Here is a 16,862-nt window from a genome sequence, read left to right as displayed (position 1 = left end):
CGGTATCAGTTCCGGTCACGGGGTAGACTTGCGGTGAGATGGCAGATTTCCCATACCCGCGGCGATGGACTCTACGGCCCTCAGCGGCATAAACTCAGGCAGGGTTGAAACGTTTCTTGGACCTTGCAATCGGTCTTTCGTTGAGGGACACTTCTGTACGTGCTAGGTACGCCTGCTGCATAGTGCATACATGATTGCGGAACATCAACCACAAGAGTTTGTGTCTCTGCATTGCCTCAATCTGGTCAATGAGTTGACTTCGATCGGGAATGGTGGAGATGTGAGTACCCGTCGCTAGAGCTGCGGATCGCTCGAGCTCCATGCATCTTCAAGTGGGTCGCTCGATGGGGTAGGTCCCGCTATCTCGCATCAGACAGCGGATGCAAATGCTCGCTCCCCACGCGAGTGTCGAAATTAGAAGCTCGTTTCGTTCTACTACGTATCCACGTTTCGTTAAGTAGGATAGTTGTTGGAATCGGTCGTAAGGAGCGCACTATTCGAACGCTTGATTTAACCCTAAGCTTTGCACTCGTTTAGGAGGCCAACAGGGCGAATAGATGAACACGATCATATTTCGAGATGGCCTCCAAGCAACGACATCCTTTCAGTGCAGTCCCTGCTGCCCAGTACAATGAGACTGTATATCAGTTGATTGCAGAGTACAGGAAAGACCCTGCTCCTGAGAAGACGGACTTGATGGTAGGAGTGTATCAAGACGATGAGGGAGAAATTTACACTTTACCATCGGTCATCGAGGTCTGTACTTATTCTTGCAATTGATGTGAAACTAATGTAGAAATGGTTCAGGCGAGGAGGAGACTGTTCAGGGAGCCCCATTGGCATCATGGCTATCGATCGTCTCAGATCGGATCAGCAACCTTTCTCCAAGTCAGTGCAAGTCTATTCTTCGGAGAGAACAGTGCGATCATGGAAGAGAAAAGGTGAGATCTGGTTCTATTGATAGCGATTGCAGACATGTCTGAAACTATCGCTGTAGAGTAGCGACCGCCCAATGCCTGGGAGCAAGTGGTGCATGCTACATGGCCGCGTGCCTACTAAAGAGGCATCACGTTGCACAACCAACTGTCTACCTGCCGCGAGAAACATGGTGTAAGTTATCAATCACAAGACAAGCATCGCTAGTGGAAAACCATTTCCTGATCGAGGCGTTGACAACGACAGCAAATCACGCCAACATCTTCGAACATGCAGGGCTGCGAGTCGAAGAAATACCCTACTTTGACACGAAAGACGCGACTCTCGATTTCGATGCTTTTCATGCGGCCGTAGACCAGCTTCTACCTGAATCCGTCCTTGTGCTACAAACCGCAGGTCAAAATCCCACAGGTTGTGATCCCACAGCCAAGCAGTGGACTCAAATCGCCGCTACGTGTGCCATGCGAGGCCACCTCATCATATTTGATGCAGCATACTATGGAATGGCCAGTGGTTCTATCGAACAAGACACTGAATGCATTCGAATATGTGCAGAGGCCAATGTGTCCATCATGCTTTGTGCAACTTTCAGTAAAGCATTTGGATTGTACAGCGAGCGTGTGGGAGTTCTTTGCCTTACGGCTCCGAACCCGGAAGTTTGTCATCGTCTTGAGATGCAACTACGGTTGATGACGAGATATGAGACTGGCGGCTATCCGGCTTTTGGTGCTAACATCGTTGAGCTCATCTTGACCAGCCCGGATCTGCGAGCCCAGTGGGAATTAGACGTCAAGAAAATGGCGTCTCAGTTGCAACATCGAAGAGAGAGGTTGCGGGCACTCTTTGGGCAACTCCAAACTCCGGGCAATTGGGGACTCATTACAAAGCAAAAAGGAATGTTTTGGTAAGCTTGTTGGAGCTAAAATGGTTGCAGAGAAAGGGTTTTACTAATCTCAGAATGTCTGCAGCCTTATGAATCTAAGTCAATCTGAGTTGACTATGCTGAGGAAGCAGCATCATGTTTATCTACAAGACAATGGTCGGCTTTCGATCTCGTAAGTTGGCTCGCGATGGTGTTCAAGGAACAAGATGAGAACTAACGATCCACAGGGGTATCACGAATGCGAATATCGACCGGGTGGCGAAGAGCATAGACAGTGTTGTGAGAAGCTGTAGTCAACGTGTAAATGGAAACAGCTTTCTTTAGTTCGGCATCATGTGCTCGTTGAATATCAGGAGGAAGACAGGTACTGTTTCAAGTACCAATGGTGAAGTAGAACTTGATTACTTTCGCTCGTGTTGCAATCATGTTGGCTTGAGATTCATAGTGTATTTGGCCAACTGATCCAATTTTCACGCTACGCATCTGAAATCTGGTATTTTACTGACTGGTATCGAAATATGATGATGATATCGACAGCGACGTTCGTTGAGACCCTCGACGAAAGTTTATCCTACAGACTTCCGTATTTCTGTCATCAACACTACTTCTACGAAGCTACAAGATCACCGAACTCTGGACTGCAACCTTGCGACAAGAGCAAGCAGAGATGCCGCATGCAGAGACTTTCCAGCCGCGCACACAACTGCCAAGTATCAGCTTTCGCAAACTTCACGACGGCGACCACCAAGAACTCCAGAGATTGAGAAAAACGTGCTCGGAGACTGGCATCTTCCATCTCGATCTGGATGTAGGCTCTGACCATTCATGGCTCCGAGAGCAGCTACTTCACTTTGCGAAAGAATACTTTGCGCAAGATCTACGCACCAAGCTGGGAGACTGCAAGAATGAGGTGTATGGTATGACCTTCTGCCCCATATGGACAAGCTGTTTTTGGCACTGATTCAGTCAGGATATGAGCCTGTGGGAACATCGGAAGGGCTATCTCGTGGCTTTTCGAACGGATATGAGTCCCTGAAGGTGCGCAATCCCAACATTGAAGACGCGAATCCGTAGTGTGTTCGCAGTGTTCGCATCTGAACGTTTCGCAACCAGTTCGCTTTCCGCCCCACGGATGGACCCAAGGCTGGCTTGACAGGAGAGATCATCGACACTGCGATGCCGGTTGTGAGAAAGTTCCAGGAGAGCTCGTACAATGTCCTCATGCAGGTCCTCTCGTGCCTTACAGACGACCGCGTGAGAGCCATGCATATCTCTGAGAAGGCTTCACGGACAAATGCGGTTGTTCTTCGCTATCCTCACGATGCACCATTCCAATCATCCGGGCACAACGAGCACAAAGACATGGGCACCTTGACACTTCTGCTCACAGAGCAATGGGGCCTACAGATTCGAGATCCAGTGGAATCAGTCTGGAGATATGTGCCACCTTCGAAAACCGGGGCGATAGTGAACGTCGGCGACTCATTGAGCTTCATCTCCCAGGGGACGTACACATCTGCTCTGCATCGGGTAGAACGGATCAACGATGGAACTCAGGAGGACAAATACTCTTTCGCTTTCTTTTTGCGGCCCGCTGACGATGCTGAGTATCAGGACAGCAACGGAAATGTCATGACTGCAGCAGATTGGCATAATATCAGAACTGAGAAGAAGATTGCTGGCTTCAAAAATGATAGGCTTTGAAGAGCATAGTAGCGCAGTATCAATCGATAGTCTACATAGAATCGCCATTGCTATCAGACGGCATCATGAATAATCTCGGTATTGTTGTTGCACAAGGATCCCTTCCGACCGCCTATTCTTGGTCAATCCTGCAGATAATTGGACGAGCTCGCAGGCTAGTTACACCTTGTACAGTACTAAGCAGCTCCTGAGCGGCGGATCTGATTCAGCGATCCAGCAGGATTGTGTGTCCATAAGCCTCAAATATACTCGATTGTATCGAATGCTTCCAAGCAGGTGCTTGTTTTTGTGACCTGCACATATTGCTCAGGGTGATCTGCAGACCGGATCAACAGTAACGCGGGCCACCATAGGAGTAGGAATGTTGGACTTTCGTTGCACACGATGTTTCTCCAGTGGTCTACGTGAAGCACCAGCAGGCGATCGCCGAAGTTGAAGATGAGATGGGTCACTTGGTCAATGCAGAAATCGCATCATAGCCCCAGCACGCTATCACCGGATGGATCTTCTGGCTTCCCCGAAGAGCCAATGAAAGTGATGGCGGATGTGACTTCGTCTGCCACACAATTGCCAGCCCGCGTGTAAGGCAGATCCGACTGACTTCACTTCGGAGTCATGCCCTTTCGCCAACTTGCATGCTTCTCACCATATTGGACCCTGCAGCGGCAACGTCCAAGACGAGTGATGTTGGTGCCTGTTCCCCGAGGCGAAGAATGACTGCATTCCCCGGGATGCCCCAGCGGTGCAGCATGAATGCTCATTTGGCAAGGTGCGCTGAGCAGATCCGAGTCCGCTGTGAAAGCGGATTCCTCTGCATCAGCCACCGGGCTCGACATCTTGGCGATCGACTTGATGAGACTGATCAACGAGCTTGGCATTCTCCCAACTGGGATTGTCTAATCCACTGGGACGCATCAACGGGTGACATGACATGACAGTCACAACTCGACAGGCATGCGAAGAGGCGTTCCGACTTACCTCATGGCAGGCCGAGTTCCTGGTGGCTGGTGTTGTGCAATTGGGGAGCTTGGAGCTGATCCTCCCTGGAGTTTTGGACCCCAACTTACTAATGGCATTCGCTTTGGCCCAGGTCAACACGTCGAGAGACGTTGCTGAGTCCGCCGATGACGTGGACGCCCCGGAGCGTAGACGCACACCATTGAGGGATATTGCAGAGCCATCACGATACGCATTTGATCACTTCGTTACAAGCGGTATTGCAAAGTTGTACTCATGTTGAGCACTGCATGCCATGTTCTGTCAAGACCTGAGATGCTCACCAAATCGAGTGGTTCCTTGTAGACGGAGAAACGATGATTAAATTACTGGTATCTGAGAGACCAGACTACATGAAGATATCTCGGACTGCCTACGTCCCGTCACTGAACTACAGGTAAGGCCTTCAGGCTGGGCTGATCCCAGAAACTTGCAAGCACTTTCCTGCTCCCAGTCCAAGACCACCGAGCATGTTGCACTGCAAAATTCTGCTCATGTGTCAGTCACGGCATCGCCGAAGCCCGAAGCCGACTCACATCAACGATCAACACGTCGCCAGTATGCCATTGTACATCACTGGCTAACTCTTTCTGATACTTGTCCAACGTTGCTAGCCATGTTCTCGGGATCGGTTCGTCCTTCTCGTGTCCGGCAAACTAAAGAGAAGCGTCAGAAGCAGATAGTTTTGGGGTGAAAATTAAGAGCAAGGTCGACCGTACGTGCGGTGGCCAGAAAGATTTCTCCACGCCGTCATCATCACGATATGTGAAAGGAGGCTCGAAAGTATTGTACTTTTTGGCATTGTGATAGCGCGTGGACAGAGACTGAGACAAGTATCAGCGTCACTCTGCGCATTGTACGAGGGAGAGAAGATGAAGTCATAGTCACTTGCGTTGAAAAGTGCGGGCACATTCTGCGTCGGGTGGACGCGAACACCTACATCGGCCATATCAGTGCTTTGCGCCCTACTTGATGAGCATGATGTCTATCGGGACGATCAGAGTACTCACCCGGCATTCGGTGTAAAACTTCAAGACCACCGTCTTCATTCCAGGTCCAATCGAATCCCTTCTGCTGCCATGCTGGAACATTTCCACTTGTCTGACTATGGTCCTGATCCCAGCCACCTTCTCTAGCAAGTTGACGAATGCGATCTTCGACACCCTTTCTATTCTCCGGAGTATCTTGCATATCACATTTCCAGCTCTCGTTCTGAGCATCGTCCGGTGGTCCAAAAGCACCAGACTTGTAGACGCCAGCACCACCAAGTGTTCCATCTCGCTGGACAGCTGTGTGAGGAACCTTGTAAGCGATCCCACTATCAATCGATTTCTGCACAAATTCTGGTTCTGCATTCCGCATGCGATCATGCAATGCAATCCCATTGACAAGTGAAGTTTCACCACCGGAAGTAGGAGCTTCTTGACAGTACAGAACAACATAGGCAGGATGAGCTGGCGACATCGAATATTCGTTATGCCAGCCAATATAATGGCTAGGAGGTCCTCTGGAATTTGCAAATAAGCGATGGTGGAATCGAGAAGTAATCGAGCTGTCAATCACTCACTCGTTTGCTGTCATGACGTGCTTCGCCAATGGCTTCCTGAGAACTTCTGATCCTCTATGGGTATGGGGTTTCCAGGCATAAGGGCCATCACCTGCTAGGACTTCCAGAAACTCGGAAAAGTCCTCAGGAGAATGCAAAGGCAGCTCTCGAAACTGTATTGCTCCACCATGAGCATCCAGCAGTTTCCTCAATGGCGAGACCGCGTTTTCGTCATGATGCCGACTTGCTAGGGTACTGATTTCACGAAGCAACGCCTCTTTGGTGCACTTTCTTGCTGTTCTGACGACCAGTGGGAATGTTACACTGGCTTCAAGGGACTGCTCTTCCAGCGGGACATGCTTTTGATAATTCGTTTCGACCGGTGTCCAGAAACTGTCGATCGCCATGGTGGAAGTTGCTTGGAGCACTGTACGCTTCGTTCCAGGGGAGAGCAAGATGTCAGTTCTACTTACCACATGATCACAACTAAAGCAATGTACCTGCAGGCCTTGAGCTTTGCCGCCCGTTGCAGAGTGCAGGATTCCATCACGACTCATTTGGCCACAATGACCATCGATTCGGTACATTGGATGATGTGTGGACATTGATCTGCAGCATTGTGGAAACCTGTGTCCGCTATGCAGTAGATAAATGCCATGCTGCAAGGTATCGCGGTGGCTGACACCCTCAACAAGAAACTGTGAGCGTTCTAGACACTAGCATCTCGACCGATGATTCAACGAGTGACATAGAGCTTGATCAGGATGGACTGTGCAGGATTCAGCTGCAGATGAGCTGGATGATTTGTTCGGACTTCATGTGCCATCCGCACACCGCCATCGCATTTGCCTAGAAAGGTAGGTGCAGAATGCTCGCCAGTAGTCGGAAGCTTTACTTTGCGACTGATAAGTTCGTTTGTGGAGCTTCGTTATCACTTGGTAAGTAAGACCCCGTAAATTTGCGCCAGCCGGGGACAATCGGGCAGAATTCGCCAAGCTGCATGGGTCTGATCATGGGTCTCTCACGCTATGAATGTGATGTTTCTGATGAGATCTAGCGGAAAGATTGATGACTCGAAAGCATCTCCATGTATAGGCTTGTCAAGGACCTGACACCACGACCTTCGACCGGGTCTAGTCTCCAACGAGTTGTATCGTTCCTGAACACGCAGAGGCACAAAACCTGGAAAATTACGTTACGTTGGCCGGTCGGGCTATTGCTCCGTATGCGATTGTCCTCAGTGACCCCGTCCTGCGATAACCTGAGAGTATGATCCAGACTTCGTTGGCTGAAGGACAGACACAGATGGGGTGGCTGCTAGCTCGTCCTACAGAAGTTAGACGGATTCAATGAGTTGAAATGAGCGGGACTAGCAAATTTTGGACGGTAACACGGGAGCCATCCGCGGACTCATCGCCGAATCCTGCTAAGAGTTGAGCATGTTCAGCCCATTTTGGAACATACCGAAAGCCCAAATCGCCCAGACTCGTGCGATTTCGGACGCGCCCTGAACCGGAAATCGCTATCAACATCTGCTCTGCAAGAATTTGAGAAAGACATCTGCCTCAAAAGTGCTGTGCTGCGTCGGATACCAGGCTCGGATCGTCAGCGAGTCTTCCCCGTGACTGATCGTCAATGGAATCGTCTCCGGTCTGCGCGGGCGAACGGAGCAAGCCAGCCACCCAGCCGTGTTTGCGTGTCACACATCGAGTTTGAGCCTCGTACGTAGTCCTGGTGATAATTATGACAGTCAAACGGTCTCGTTGAGGGAGATTGTAGCGGAGACTCTGAGGTGGCCGATCCAAAATACTTTGTGCACGGATTCAACGACGATCGAAGTGAAAAGTTTAAACTTGGAGAGAGGGGAAGAGATGCGCGTAACGCATCATCGAGCTCGAAATGTCAGCCGTTTGCTTGTCGTTTCTCAACACAAATTTGTTCCAATCAACTAATTGTCAGTCGATGCTGTTACAGCGCACGAGGTTCACTTGCTGAAGGTGACTAGAAGATTTCAAGCTGGGTACATCATATCAGTCACCTGCTGGAAGAGGATTTCTCTCACACAAGACAACGACCGCGAGCATCTCGAATCTGCTGTTCACTGTGTCGCAGCTGGCAGCGAGGAGTTTCCATGCTCGGTCGGAGTGCCGACCTTGAGACCTCTCTCCACGATGACTTCCAAGGATGTTACAGTACTCTTCCTTCTCAGACTAGTACGACTGCTGGCCTTCGGAGGCTCGACACTGATTCTGTCCTTCTTCCTCTCCGAGATAGGATTCTCGGACGCCAGGATCGGTGTCTTCATGACTGCGACCCTTTTTGGAGACATGATCATCAGCATCGTCACTGCTCTAGTTGCAGACAGAATCGGGCGTCGATGGATGCTCGCTGTTGGCTCGCTACTCATGGCTGGCAGTGGGGTAGCTTTTGCAACATGCAACAACTTTTGGGTTCTCCTGATTGCAAGCATTTTGGGAGTCATTAGTCCTAGGTCAGTTCTTGTGATATATGGGATGCCTGTAAATTTGCTGATTGTTAGTCTAGTGGAGGGGATGTGGGACCGTTCAAGTGTATTGAGGAATCTACGATCTCACATTTGATACCGTCGGAGAATTTGAACGGCATACTGGCGTGGTACTATACCTTGGGAACTTTCGGAGCCTCTGCAGGACTCTCAGGTACCGGCTGGCTCTTGCAGTTGCTCCAAAGTCATGAAATGACCATGATTGCTGCCTATAGAATCATATTCTGGCTGTACGCTGCCCTTGGTTTGTTCAAGGCATCCCTCACCGCGTTTCTTAGCAAAGCTTGCGAGCTTGGTGAACGGGAAGCAGCAGAGCCTGTCAAGAGGCCATCGTACTCAGCAGGAGAAACAGAACCATTGCTCCACGACATTAAAGACGACGAAACGCTAATATCCAGGAGTGGCACGCAGACGCGAAGATTCTTAGTACGATTCTGTCCCATATTGGTCTTGGACAATTTTGGTTCTGGGCTTTCCATGGATTCATGGCTCACCTACTTCATCAGGCGGACCTTCTCATCGGTATCAGACGGCATTCTGGGCTCTGTATTCTCGATCGCTGCTATCATAGCCTCCATCTCCAATGTGCTGGCTATCCCAATTGTGTCCCAGATCGGTATCCTGCCAACCATGATTCTCGGTCATGCGCTCGCCTCGATGTTTCTTACGGCTCTACCATTGGCACAGAATTTTGGATCAGCCGTGGGACTTCTTGTAGCAAGGGCCACATTTCTCGATTTTGACCAAGCCACGCGCCAAACTTTCATCGCACAATCGATACCGCCTTCTGAACGGACAGCTACACTGGGCATTATCAATGTTGTGCGTACACTTGCCCAGAGTGCAGGCCCCATTGTGACGGGTGCTATGGCTCAGAATTCAAGTCTGGGCGTTTCATTTGTGCTCGCAGGAACAGTGAAATTGGTGTATGATTTACTGCTGGCGGTCATGTTTCTTGGTGGGAAACCAACAGTTTCGTCTTGAAATAGTCACTCGCCGAATGGCGAAAATAACAACTTTCTCTCAAAACCTCATGACCTATAGCGAGTCTTCTTGGGTAGTCATTGAAACGGAGCTTGGCTGGGAGCAAGTGGGTCAATTTCGTGGCTGATGCTAGGTAATACTAAGCGGTTCTTTCATAGCACTGCAGCTACTGCGATGTCGGCTACCGATGCACTTGCTACCGTAAGGGCGTGTTGGAGTCGGCGAAGAAGCGATTCCTTGTCTTCCATTCCCACCGAGATGCGCACGATAGTCTCACGTACGCCGTGACTTGCGGCCCACTCTTTTTCTCGCTGTAATACCATCTGGACATATGGCTGAGCCAACGTCACATCTGCACCCAGTGAAGGGCCCTTGTGTAGTTCGAGTGCATCGAAGAACGCGGCCGCTATGTCGACCGTTTGAAAGTCGACTGTGAACAGACAACCGTATCCAGGCTTGAACATAGTTGTCGCGGGTCGCATCTGCCGCACATAATTTTCCATTGAGGCGCTGCCTTTGGGGAAGTGTACCGCGCGTATGACATGGTTCCAACGATTGTATGATTGAATCAGGCTTGACATCCGGGACGCCCGACTTATGAGTGCTCGAAGATAATCAACCAGGTACTCAGCAGTCTGGTTCATGCGTGACACCCGATCCAAGAACGTACGGCTATTGAGTTCGAGTTGAGTGGCATCGTCTACGTAGAGATTGTTGGCATACGATGCTTCGAACATGGTCCTCAAGACATGGTAGTGGCGGGAATTGGGATTGAACACAGCGCTGATCTGAACGTCAGTGCATGATACTCGATCGGATAGCAGCCATGCAGCGCAGGACTTCAATTTGAACGTACCTGCCAGCGAGCACATCGGCGAAGCCGTTGAATGCCTTTGTCAAAGAGGAGACTACAATGTCCGCAACATCCATCACATCCACATTGGCGAATGTCCCAATTGTGTCATCCACCACTACTGCCAAGTCGTACTTGTCTGCCAGATTTCGAACACGTTGGAGATCCGGAGTCCACAGCAAGGGATTCGAGGGACATTCGCACCATATCGCTTGCACGCTGACGTTCGTGGACCCATCTTGCAACCTTTGATGGAGATAAAGCTCTAGCTCATCGAGATCTTCCTTGGTTCCAGCGCTTAGAAACTTGCACGAGGGTCCATATGTCTGAAGCATTTTCAGCGTAAGCTCATATGGAAAACCGAGGACCACACTCTCCGCGTGACGCCACTTCAGTAGCATGCGATGCACGTTGAATATGGCGGACATTCCAGACGGAAACAGAAAGACGTCGGAGCTATCTGGACACGTCATACCGCTTGAGCGTGGTATTGATAGCCCCATAATCTTCGAGATCCGCCGACGAAGCTGTTCATGGACAGGAGCATCGCAGTGCGTGTGTGGCTGTAAGCGCAGCGGAAGTGATTCGATGGGCCTGATCTGAATCTGAGAGTGCTCTAAGAGATATGCCTCAGCCCGTCGAGATGATATCCCTACGCCCGTCAAGCGCCAAAAAGATGCAGCAACAGTTGCGGAGCTCTCTGGATATGCGACTGCCCACAACGGGGCCAGTCCTTGGCCGCCACAGTCGTCGTCCAAATTAGGTCTGCCTTCGAAAGCGAGAAAGAGTGTTCGAACCAAGCTGTCAGGCGTTGCGTTACTTCCATGTATCTGAGAGTTGCCAAGATATGCTCGGCACGCTTCAGCACTATCAGCATCAGGGAATAATGATAGTCCCCCTTTTCCTTCGAAACTGGCGGCCAAGATGGCGTTGCATTTTGAAGCAAGCTAAGCGGAAGATCTGACTGTTAGCAATTGACTTTCTGTGAAGATCGAAGTGGAACACATGGTCTTACGCTCTGAACGTGTCGATGCAGAATGGACCGCGGATAGCCATTTCTCAAGGCGTTAATCACAGTGAGATCTCCATTGCCCAATGCCACCATATCTTGCCAGGTTGGAAGTTGCACAGACACTGCGTGCTTCCTTGACGGAACAGGGGTTCCCAGTTTAGTATTGACTTGATCCTTCATCGTTGAGTTTGTAGGTCGCCTCGACTTAGAGGGCTCACGGGAGAGTACATAAAGACATGTCTTCAATCTGGAACTGGGCGAAGCATGTTGTGGAGCGCCGAGCAATTGAGACTGAAAGGGTAAATGCAGCCCACCTGGAGCCTGTTCGGGATACATGCGTGCTCCACTCACTCACAGACTTTGCAGGCCCCTTTGCATGAGATCGGTCAGCACTGCGGTGAACTCAGGAAGCTCTCTGCTCCGCATTAGCATGCCAACACGGCCAAACCCCACAAAAATATGCACATCGCTCTACGCTCGTCTACGGAGCTCCGGCTGCAACATTTGGGCCCTGGCTATCGACTCAAATATCCATGTGTATATCAGGCTGTCGAGCCGATATCGTCTATGTCGTACTGAACACCAGAGTTTCTCTGCTGCATACCACGGCGATATCAATGTCGACTACTGAAACCATAACCACCACGAAGGCAGTCCAAGCAGCGAAGATCAGCTTGGGTGTGCCTTCTCAGCACAAGCCACGCACGACGCCTGATCAAGAAGAGCTCAATGGAACGAATGGATATCCTGCAGCTTTGTTTCCGCAATATCTCCCTGTATGGGAATCACCACAGGCAAAGTAAACGTCTCTCAGTCACAACAAGAGAAGACCACTGTCTGATGTTGCATAGATATCCGCCTCTAGAGCCATTTGATTACGTCGAGCACGCTCTTGGAGCAAACAAAGGTTTTCCAGATCTGTTGTGCGCTGGAAGCAAATTGCAAAATATAACAGCAGCGATGGGAGCTGAGGTGACCGGAGTGCAGCTGAGTCGATTGAGTGACCAAGGTAAAGATCAATTGGCTTTGCTCGTGGCTCAGAAGAAGCTAGTCGTCTTCCACGATCAAGACTTCGCTTCATTGCCCATTGGCCAGAGTGTTGATTTCTGTCGATATTTCGGACGCCTCTTCTTGCACCCACACTCAGGAGCCCCTAAAGATCATCCCGAGATACATATCGTGCATCGTCGGGCAGGTAACACCATCGCCTCGGACTACTTCAAGTCCCATACGCATTCGATGGCTTGGCATAGTGACAACACCTATGAGGTTCAGCCACCGGGAATTACCTTCCTCTATGCCTTGGAAGTGCCAGAGGATGGTGGCGATACCATCTTTACCGATACGGAGAAAGCGTTCGAGAGATTGAGTCCCGCTTTCCAAGAAAGACTTCGAGGACTAAAAGCACTGCATACCGCAAAAGATCAAGCGGCAAGGGCCCAAGCGAACGACGGTTATGTTCGTAGAGATCCCATCGACACCCTTCACCCTGTGGTGCGAACTCATCCGGCTACCGGAAAGAAGGCTATCTTCGTCAACCCGCAGTTCACGAGGCAAATTGTCGACTTCAAGAAAGAGGAAAGCGACATCATACTTAAGTTCTTGTATGATCATATGACCTCCAGTCATGATCTTCAGTGTCGAGTCAAGTGGAAGGCTGGTGCTGTTGTTGTGTTCGATGTTTGTCAAGCCCCCTCCTTGTGCCATACAGGGCGCCTGCTAACATTAACACTCGCAGAATCGCAATACCATCCACTCAGCCATCACGGATTGGACCGATGGTAGGCGAAGACATATTGGAAGGTATGTGACGCATTGTCGTGAGGCGCAATCTGACTGCTGATCTGCTCGCATAGAATCACACCAGCGGCTGAGCGTCCGTACGAGGAATAGGGAAAGCAATGGCGTTTGGCGGCCAGCTAGTAGGCCGTCACACTGAATTGCACATGCAAGTCCTCTAGTATGTAGCTGGCTAATGTCCATTCGTGGTACCGTTGCGGCTGTCGAGCTTTGTCCGTACACTTCCATGCGAAGTGTCTTTGACACGAGCCAAAATACCCTCGCAAGATGAAATCGTTGCAACAGCAGAACTGTAAATGCTGGAAAAGTCCGCGTGAACAATTAGTGCCTGCCAACCAATTTGTATTCTCCTTTCAATAAGTTGAGGGTTAGAGCCGAAGCCCATGACTGGTAGGCCATGCATAGACGTGGCTTGGCGTATCTGCTGAAGTGCTTGAGTGAAGATCTCTTCGTCTCCATCCAGACTGCCAGATTCCAGGCCCAGTGACATTCTCAGATCACCAGTCCCAACTAGAATGCCATCGACTAACACAGGTGCGTCAGCGATACATCCGCATTCGTGACGATCCCAATCATCTACTCACTCCCGGGAACTTGGCAGATCTCTTCAATGTTCTTGACACCCTCAACGTCCTCAATCTGACAGAACACTGCGACGTTCTCGTTCCACACGTCAAAGACTGATGTCCCCTCCGGCGTTGCGAACTGATTCTCCCCGACAAGGGCGGCGGGAGGAAAGCTACGATTGCCTCTGGGAGGGAATCTTGCAAGATCTGCTAGTCGAGATGCTTGTTGGGCATTTTGAATATGGGGCATGACAACACCACCAGCGCCTGCGTTCAGTGCATGGTTTACCAGGTCTGGATTTGAGCCTGGGATTCGCACGAAAGGCACCATTGAACCATTCGAATGATATTGAACGGTCCGGATCAAGCTGGCCAGCAAAGTGGCGTTGAGGGGAGTATGCTCCTTTGTGGAATGATCAGTCTCAGTCAACTTCGCTTTTTTAAACACGTACAGCATCGATCAGACAAAATTGGAATGGCGTCGCAGCAACCACCCGAGCGGCCTCCTCATGCGGAATTCGACATTGTGTGCCCAAGAGCAACTCTCCAGATTTCAGCATAGCCCGAAAATCCGTAGGTTGAGCCAAGCTGAGAGCGTTGTAATCCCGTGCACAGATCATGGTACTCAATAATGACAACTGTCGAGTCGGTGAGTGCATTGCCCGGGACCGATTATGTCTAAGTCCTTGCCCTCATTCATCTGCAGTCGTTCCACGGGTGTCTTTGCGGATCCACTGTGTCGCCCACCGTAAAGCCGGGGAGATAGATCGCTGTTCCGTTGGTCTCGCATATGCATTGCTCTGTCGCAAATGTACATGCAGACGTGCATTCAATTGTGCAGAGGCTTCAAACTCAACGAAACTTGCATGCGTTGCATGTGCATCTGTGATGGAGTCGAAGCTGCACGAAGCAGTCAGACTACTGTACGGATGTGGGGTGCTTACAAAGTAGGCGTGGTGGGAGCGCTGTCGTCACGCGACAATCCCACAGAAGTAAACGCAGAGCAAATACTCGGCTGGTTGTTCTGCACAGCGGTGGATCCTCATGGTTGACGCCGTGGAGTTCTGCATGTCAGCCAGCCGAAGACTTGCATAATCCGCATTTCCGCCGACCGACACTGCTGCATCTCTACATCTCGGCTCAAGAATTCTCTACCCTCGCCTAAGCACACCTGCGGCAAAACTTGCTGCACTGCGCGGCGAAAAGATAACGGAAGCGACTGTTACCAGAAGCGGCCTACAGTGATCCTCACCGTACGGTACAGTGTATTCGCACACCACTGCGAAAGAGGTGTATCACAAGGCTTCCGTTACTGCCCGGCAGCTGCACGAGCCACTGTCAATCTGTGTCAGATGCTCAGTGGTCATCCGAACCTGATGGCTGCCACCGCTGGCCGCGTGGCTTGGTTGTTTGTGCTTCCAAATCGTTCCTTCGCCGAAGAGGTACCTCGTCCACTTCGCTCAGCTACCTTGTCCTATTTGACCCTCCATATACCGTTACCTGCACTCAGGATCCTTGCTCATGGCAGACGTAGCTGCGCGCAGCGATGGACACAGAGAGGAGCTGACACCATTTCTCGACGGAACTTCCTTGTACAGACGTGCCCAAGAAGCACCAAGATTTCCCGTCCGGAGAGCTCAAGATTGGCCATGGTTGGTGGTAGTTCTGCTAGTCATTGCCGTTGCTGTCGTCTCGGACGTGGGGGAAGCGCTGTTCTCTGTACCAAAAGTCCGGCTTTTCGAATCAGCGCTTTGTGCTCGCTACTACGCCGACGTCGACCCTCATGGACTGAGAACCGGAAAACTTGATATACCAGAACATATGTGTAAGTTGGATCCCATCCAAGATTCTCTGGCCGAACTACTTGGTATGCAATTGTTCTTCGAAGGTATTCCTGCCATTCTGCTGCCGGTTCCTTTCGGATATCTTGCAGATCAGCTGGGAAGGAGATGGGTCTTGGCGAGTGCATTGACAGGTTCAGCCCTGTCGTATTTGTGGATTTTGTTCGTGGTGAGTATTTGGCCATCTGTTACTATCATGGTCGTATAAGACAACTTACTGCTTCATTAAACTTGCAGGTCGGAGCAACAAATTGGCCAACGCAGTGGGTGTGGTTATCTCCAGCCTTCTATCTTTGCGGAGGAGGACCAATAGTCGTATCAAATCTCTTGACCACAATTGTGGCTGATGTCGTGCCAGCAGAGTCAAGGTGCGAAACTCACTACCTTCTCGTTGATCGTGGCTAATGCTTCATTTCCTTCCGCAGGAGCACCGTATTCTTCTATCGCTTCTGCACCTACTTTGCTGCCAATCTGGCAATACCACCAGTCGCATCTTTTCTCATGTCCAGAAACATCTGGATACCACTCCTCGGCGGTCCATTGTTCCAAGTCGTCAGTGTGATCATGGTCCTAGCCATCCCGGAATCCGCTCCTGCATCAGTGACAAAAGAACACGAAATGGATGACCAAGACATTTCCAACGATCTAGTTGCCCATGGCGATGGTCTTGGCTCATTCGCTCGAAGACGCTACAAGATCTGGCTTCGAGAAGCGAAGAGTTCAATAGGATTTGTGCTCCACGACAAGGCAGTTGCTGCTTTCATATGGACTTTTCTGTTGTTCGAAGTCGGGCTACAGTCGAAGCAAGTCCTATTTCAGTACGCTTCGAAGCGCTACGGATGGACCCTAGCACAAGTGAGTCAAGCTGCCAATATGTCTTGCCAATTTGGTTACGATGCTGATCATTTATGGATGACAAAGGCCGCATTGCTACCTTCGCTCCGCTCAGCCATCACTCTAGTGCTATTTACGGTGATCTTGCCAGGAATCACGAAGCTGGTATCACCATATATCTCCCGCCCAGCGATGAAGGATCTCCTCCTGTCCAAGGGAAGTATTATCCTCCTCATGCTTGGAACTATGGTCTTTTCGATATCAAGCACTTCAGCGCTGATGATCCTGGGTAATGATATTCATGTCTTGAGTAAAATTCCGTCCACTTTGTATGCTTACAATCGCAGGTCTTATCATCTTCTCACTGGGAAGCGGATTTGAAC

The 16,862-nt window shown here is 50.4% G+C and overlaps 7 protein-coding genes across 7 annotated transcripts; 4 read left to right on the top strand and 3 right to left on the bottom strand.

The window, feature by feature from the left end:
- Positions 1-579: 579 nt before the first annotated feature.
- RHO25_009026 (uncharacterized protein) lies at positions 580-3,523 on the top strand (the record flags this gene model as incomplete). Its single annotated transcript, XM_023604808.2, has 9 exons — positions 580-756; positions 808-941; positions 998-1,110; positions 1,183-1,840; positions 1,905-1,991; positions 2,047-2,119; positions 2,397-2,736; positions 2,790-2,857; positions 2,933-3,523. 9 exons carry the CDS (start codon positions 580-582, stop codon positions 3,521-3,523), a joined length of 2,241 nt encoding a protein of 746 aa, XP_023460542.1.
- Positions 3,524-4,902: 1,379 nt separating this feature from the next.
- On the bottom strand, positions 4,903-6,472 carry RHO25_009025 (uncharacterized protein; the record flags this gene model as incomplete). Its single annotated transcript, XM_023604807.2, has 6 exons — positions 4,903-5,007; positions 5,056-5,175; positions 5,239-5,343; positions 5,412-5,455; positions 5,530-6,026; positions 6,087-6,472. The coding sequence occupies 6 exons, from the start codon at positions 6,470-6,472 to the stop codon at positions 4,903-4,905; spliced, it is 1,257 nt and encodes a 418-aa protein (XP_023460545.1).
- Positions 6,473-8,236: 1,764 nt separating this feature from the next.
- RHO25_009024 (uncharacterized protein) lies at positions 8,237-9,573 on the top strand (the record flags this gene model as incomplete). Its single annotated transcript, XM_065603135.1, has 2 exons — positions 8,237-8,556; positions 8,610-9,573. 2 exons carry the CDS (start codon positions 8,237-8,239, stop codon positions 9,571-9,573), a joined length of 1,284 nt encoding a protein of 427 aa, XP_065459207.1.
- A 152-nt stretch (positions 9,574-9,725) lies between these two features.
- On the bottom strand, positions 9,726-11,618 carry RHO25_009023 (uncharacterized protein; the record flags this gene model as incomplete). The annotated part of the gene is made up of 3 exons (XM_023604806.2): positions 9,726-10,356; positions 10,430-11,373; positions 11,442-11,618. 3 exons carry the CDS (start codon positions 11,616-11,618, stop codon positions 9,726-9,728), a joined length of 1,752 nt encoding a protein of 583 aa, XP_023460546.1.
- A 437-nt stretch (positions 11,619-12,055) lies between these two features.
- On the top strand, positions 12,056-13,331 carry RHO25_009022 (uncharacterized protein; the record flags this gene model as incomplete). The annotated part of the gene is made up of 4 exons (XM_023604805.1): positions 12,056-12,237; positions 12,290-13,118; positions 13,177-13,241; positions 13,295-13,331. The coding sequence occupies 4 exons, from the start codon at positions 12,056-12,058 to the stop codon at positions 13,329-13,331; spliced, it is 1,113 nt and encodes a 370-aa protein (XP_023460543.1).
- Positions 13,332-13,410: 79 nt separating this feature from the next.
- On the bottom strand, positions 13,411-14,261 carry RHO25_009021 (uncharacterized protein; the record flags this gene model as incomplete). Its single annotated transcript, XM_023604804.1, has 2 exons — positions 13,411-13,763; positions 13,823-14,261. 2 exons carry the CDS (start codon positions 14,259-14,261, stop codon positions 13,411-13,413), a joined length of 792 nt encoding a protein of 263 aa, XP_023460544.1.
- A 1,064-nt stretch (positions 14,262-15,325) lies between these two features.
- RHO25_009020 (uncharacterized protein) lies at positions 15,326-16,860 on the top strand (the record flags this gene model as incomplete). The annotated part of the gene is made up of 4 exons (XM_023604803.2): positions 15,326-15,814; positions 15,883-16,013; positions 16,071-16,500; positions 16,567-16,860. 4 exons carry the CDS (start codon positions 15,326-15,328, stop codon positions 16,858-16,860), a joined length of 1,344 nt encoding a protein of 447 aa, XP_023460549.2.
- Positions 16,861-16,862: the final 2 nt, after the last annotated feature.

The sequence above is a fragment of the Cercospora beticola genome, chromosome 5 (genome assembly GCF_033473495.1).
Source record: "Cercospora beticola chromosome 5, complete sequence".
NCBI classification, from domain to species: domain Eukaryota; kingdom Fungi; phylum Ascomycota; class Dothideomycetes; order Mycosphaerellales; family Mycosphaerellaceae; genus Cercospora; species Cercospora beticola.
The sequence above is the reverse complement of the archived record's forward strand: the minus strand, read 5'-3'. Positions and strand labels throughout refer to the sequence as shown.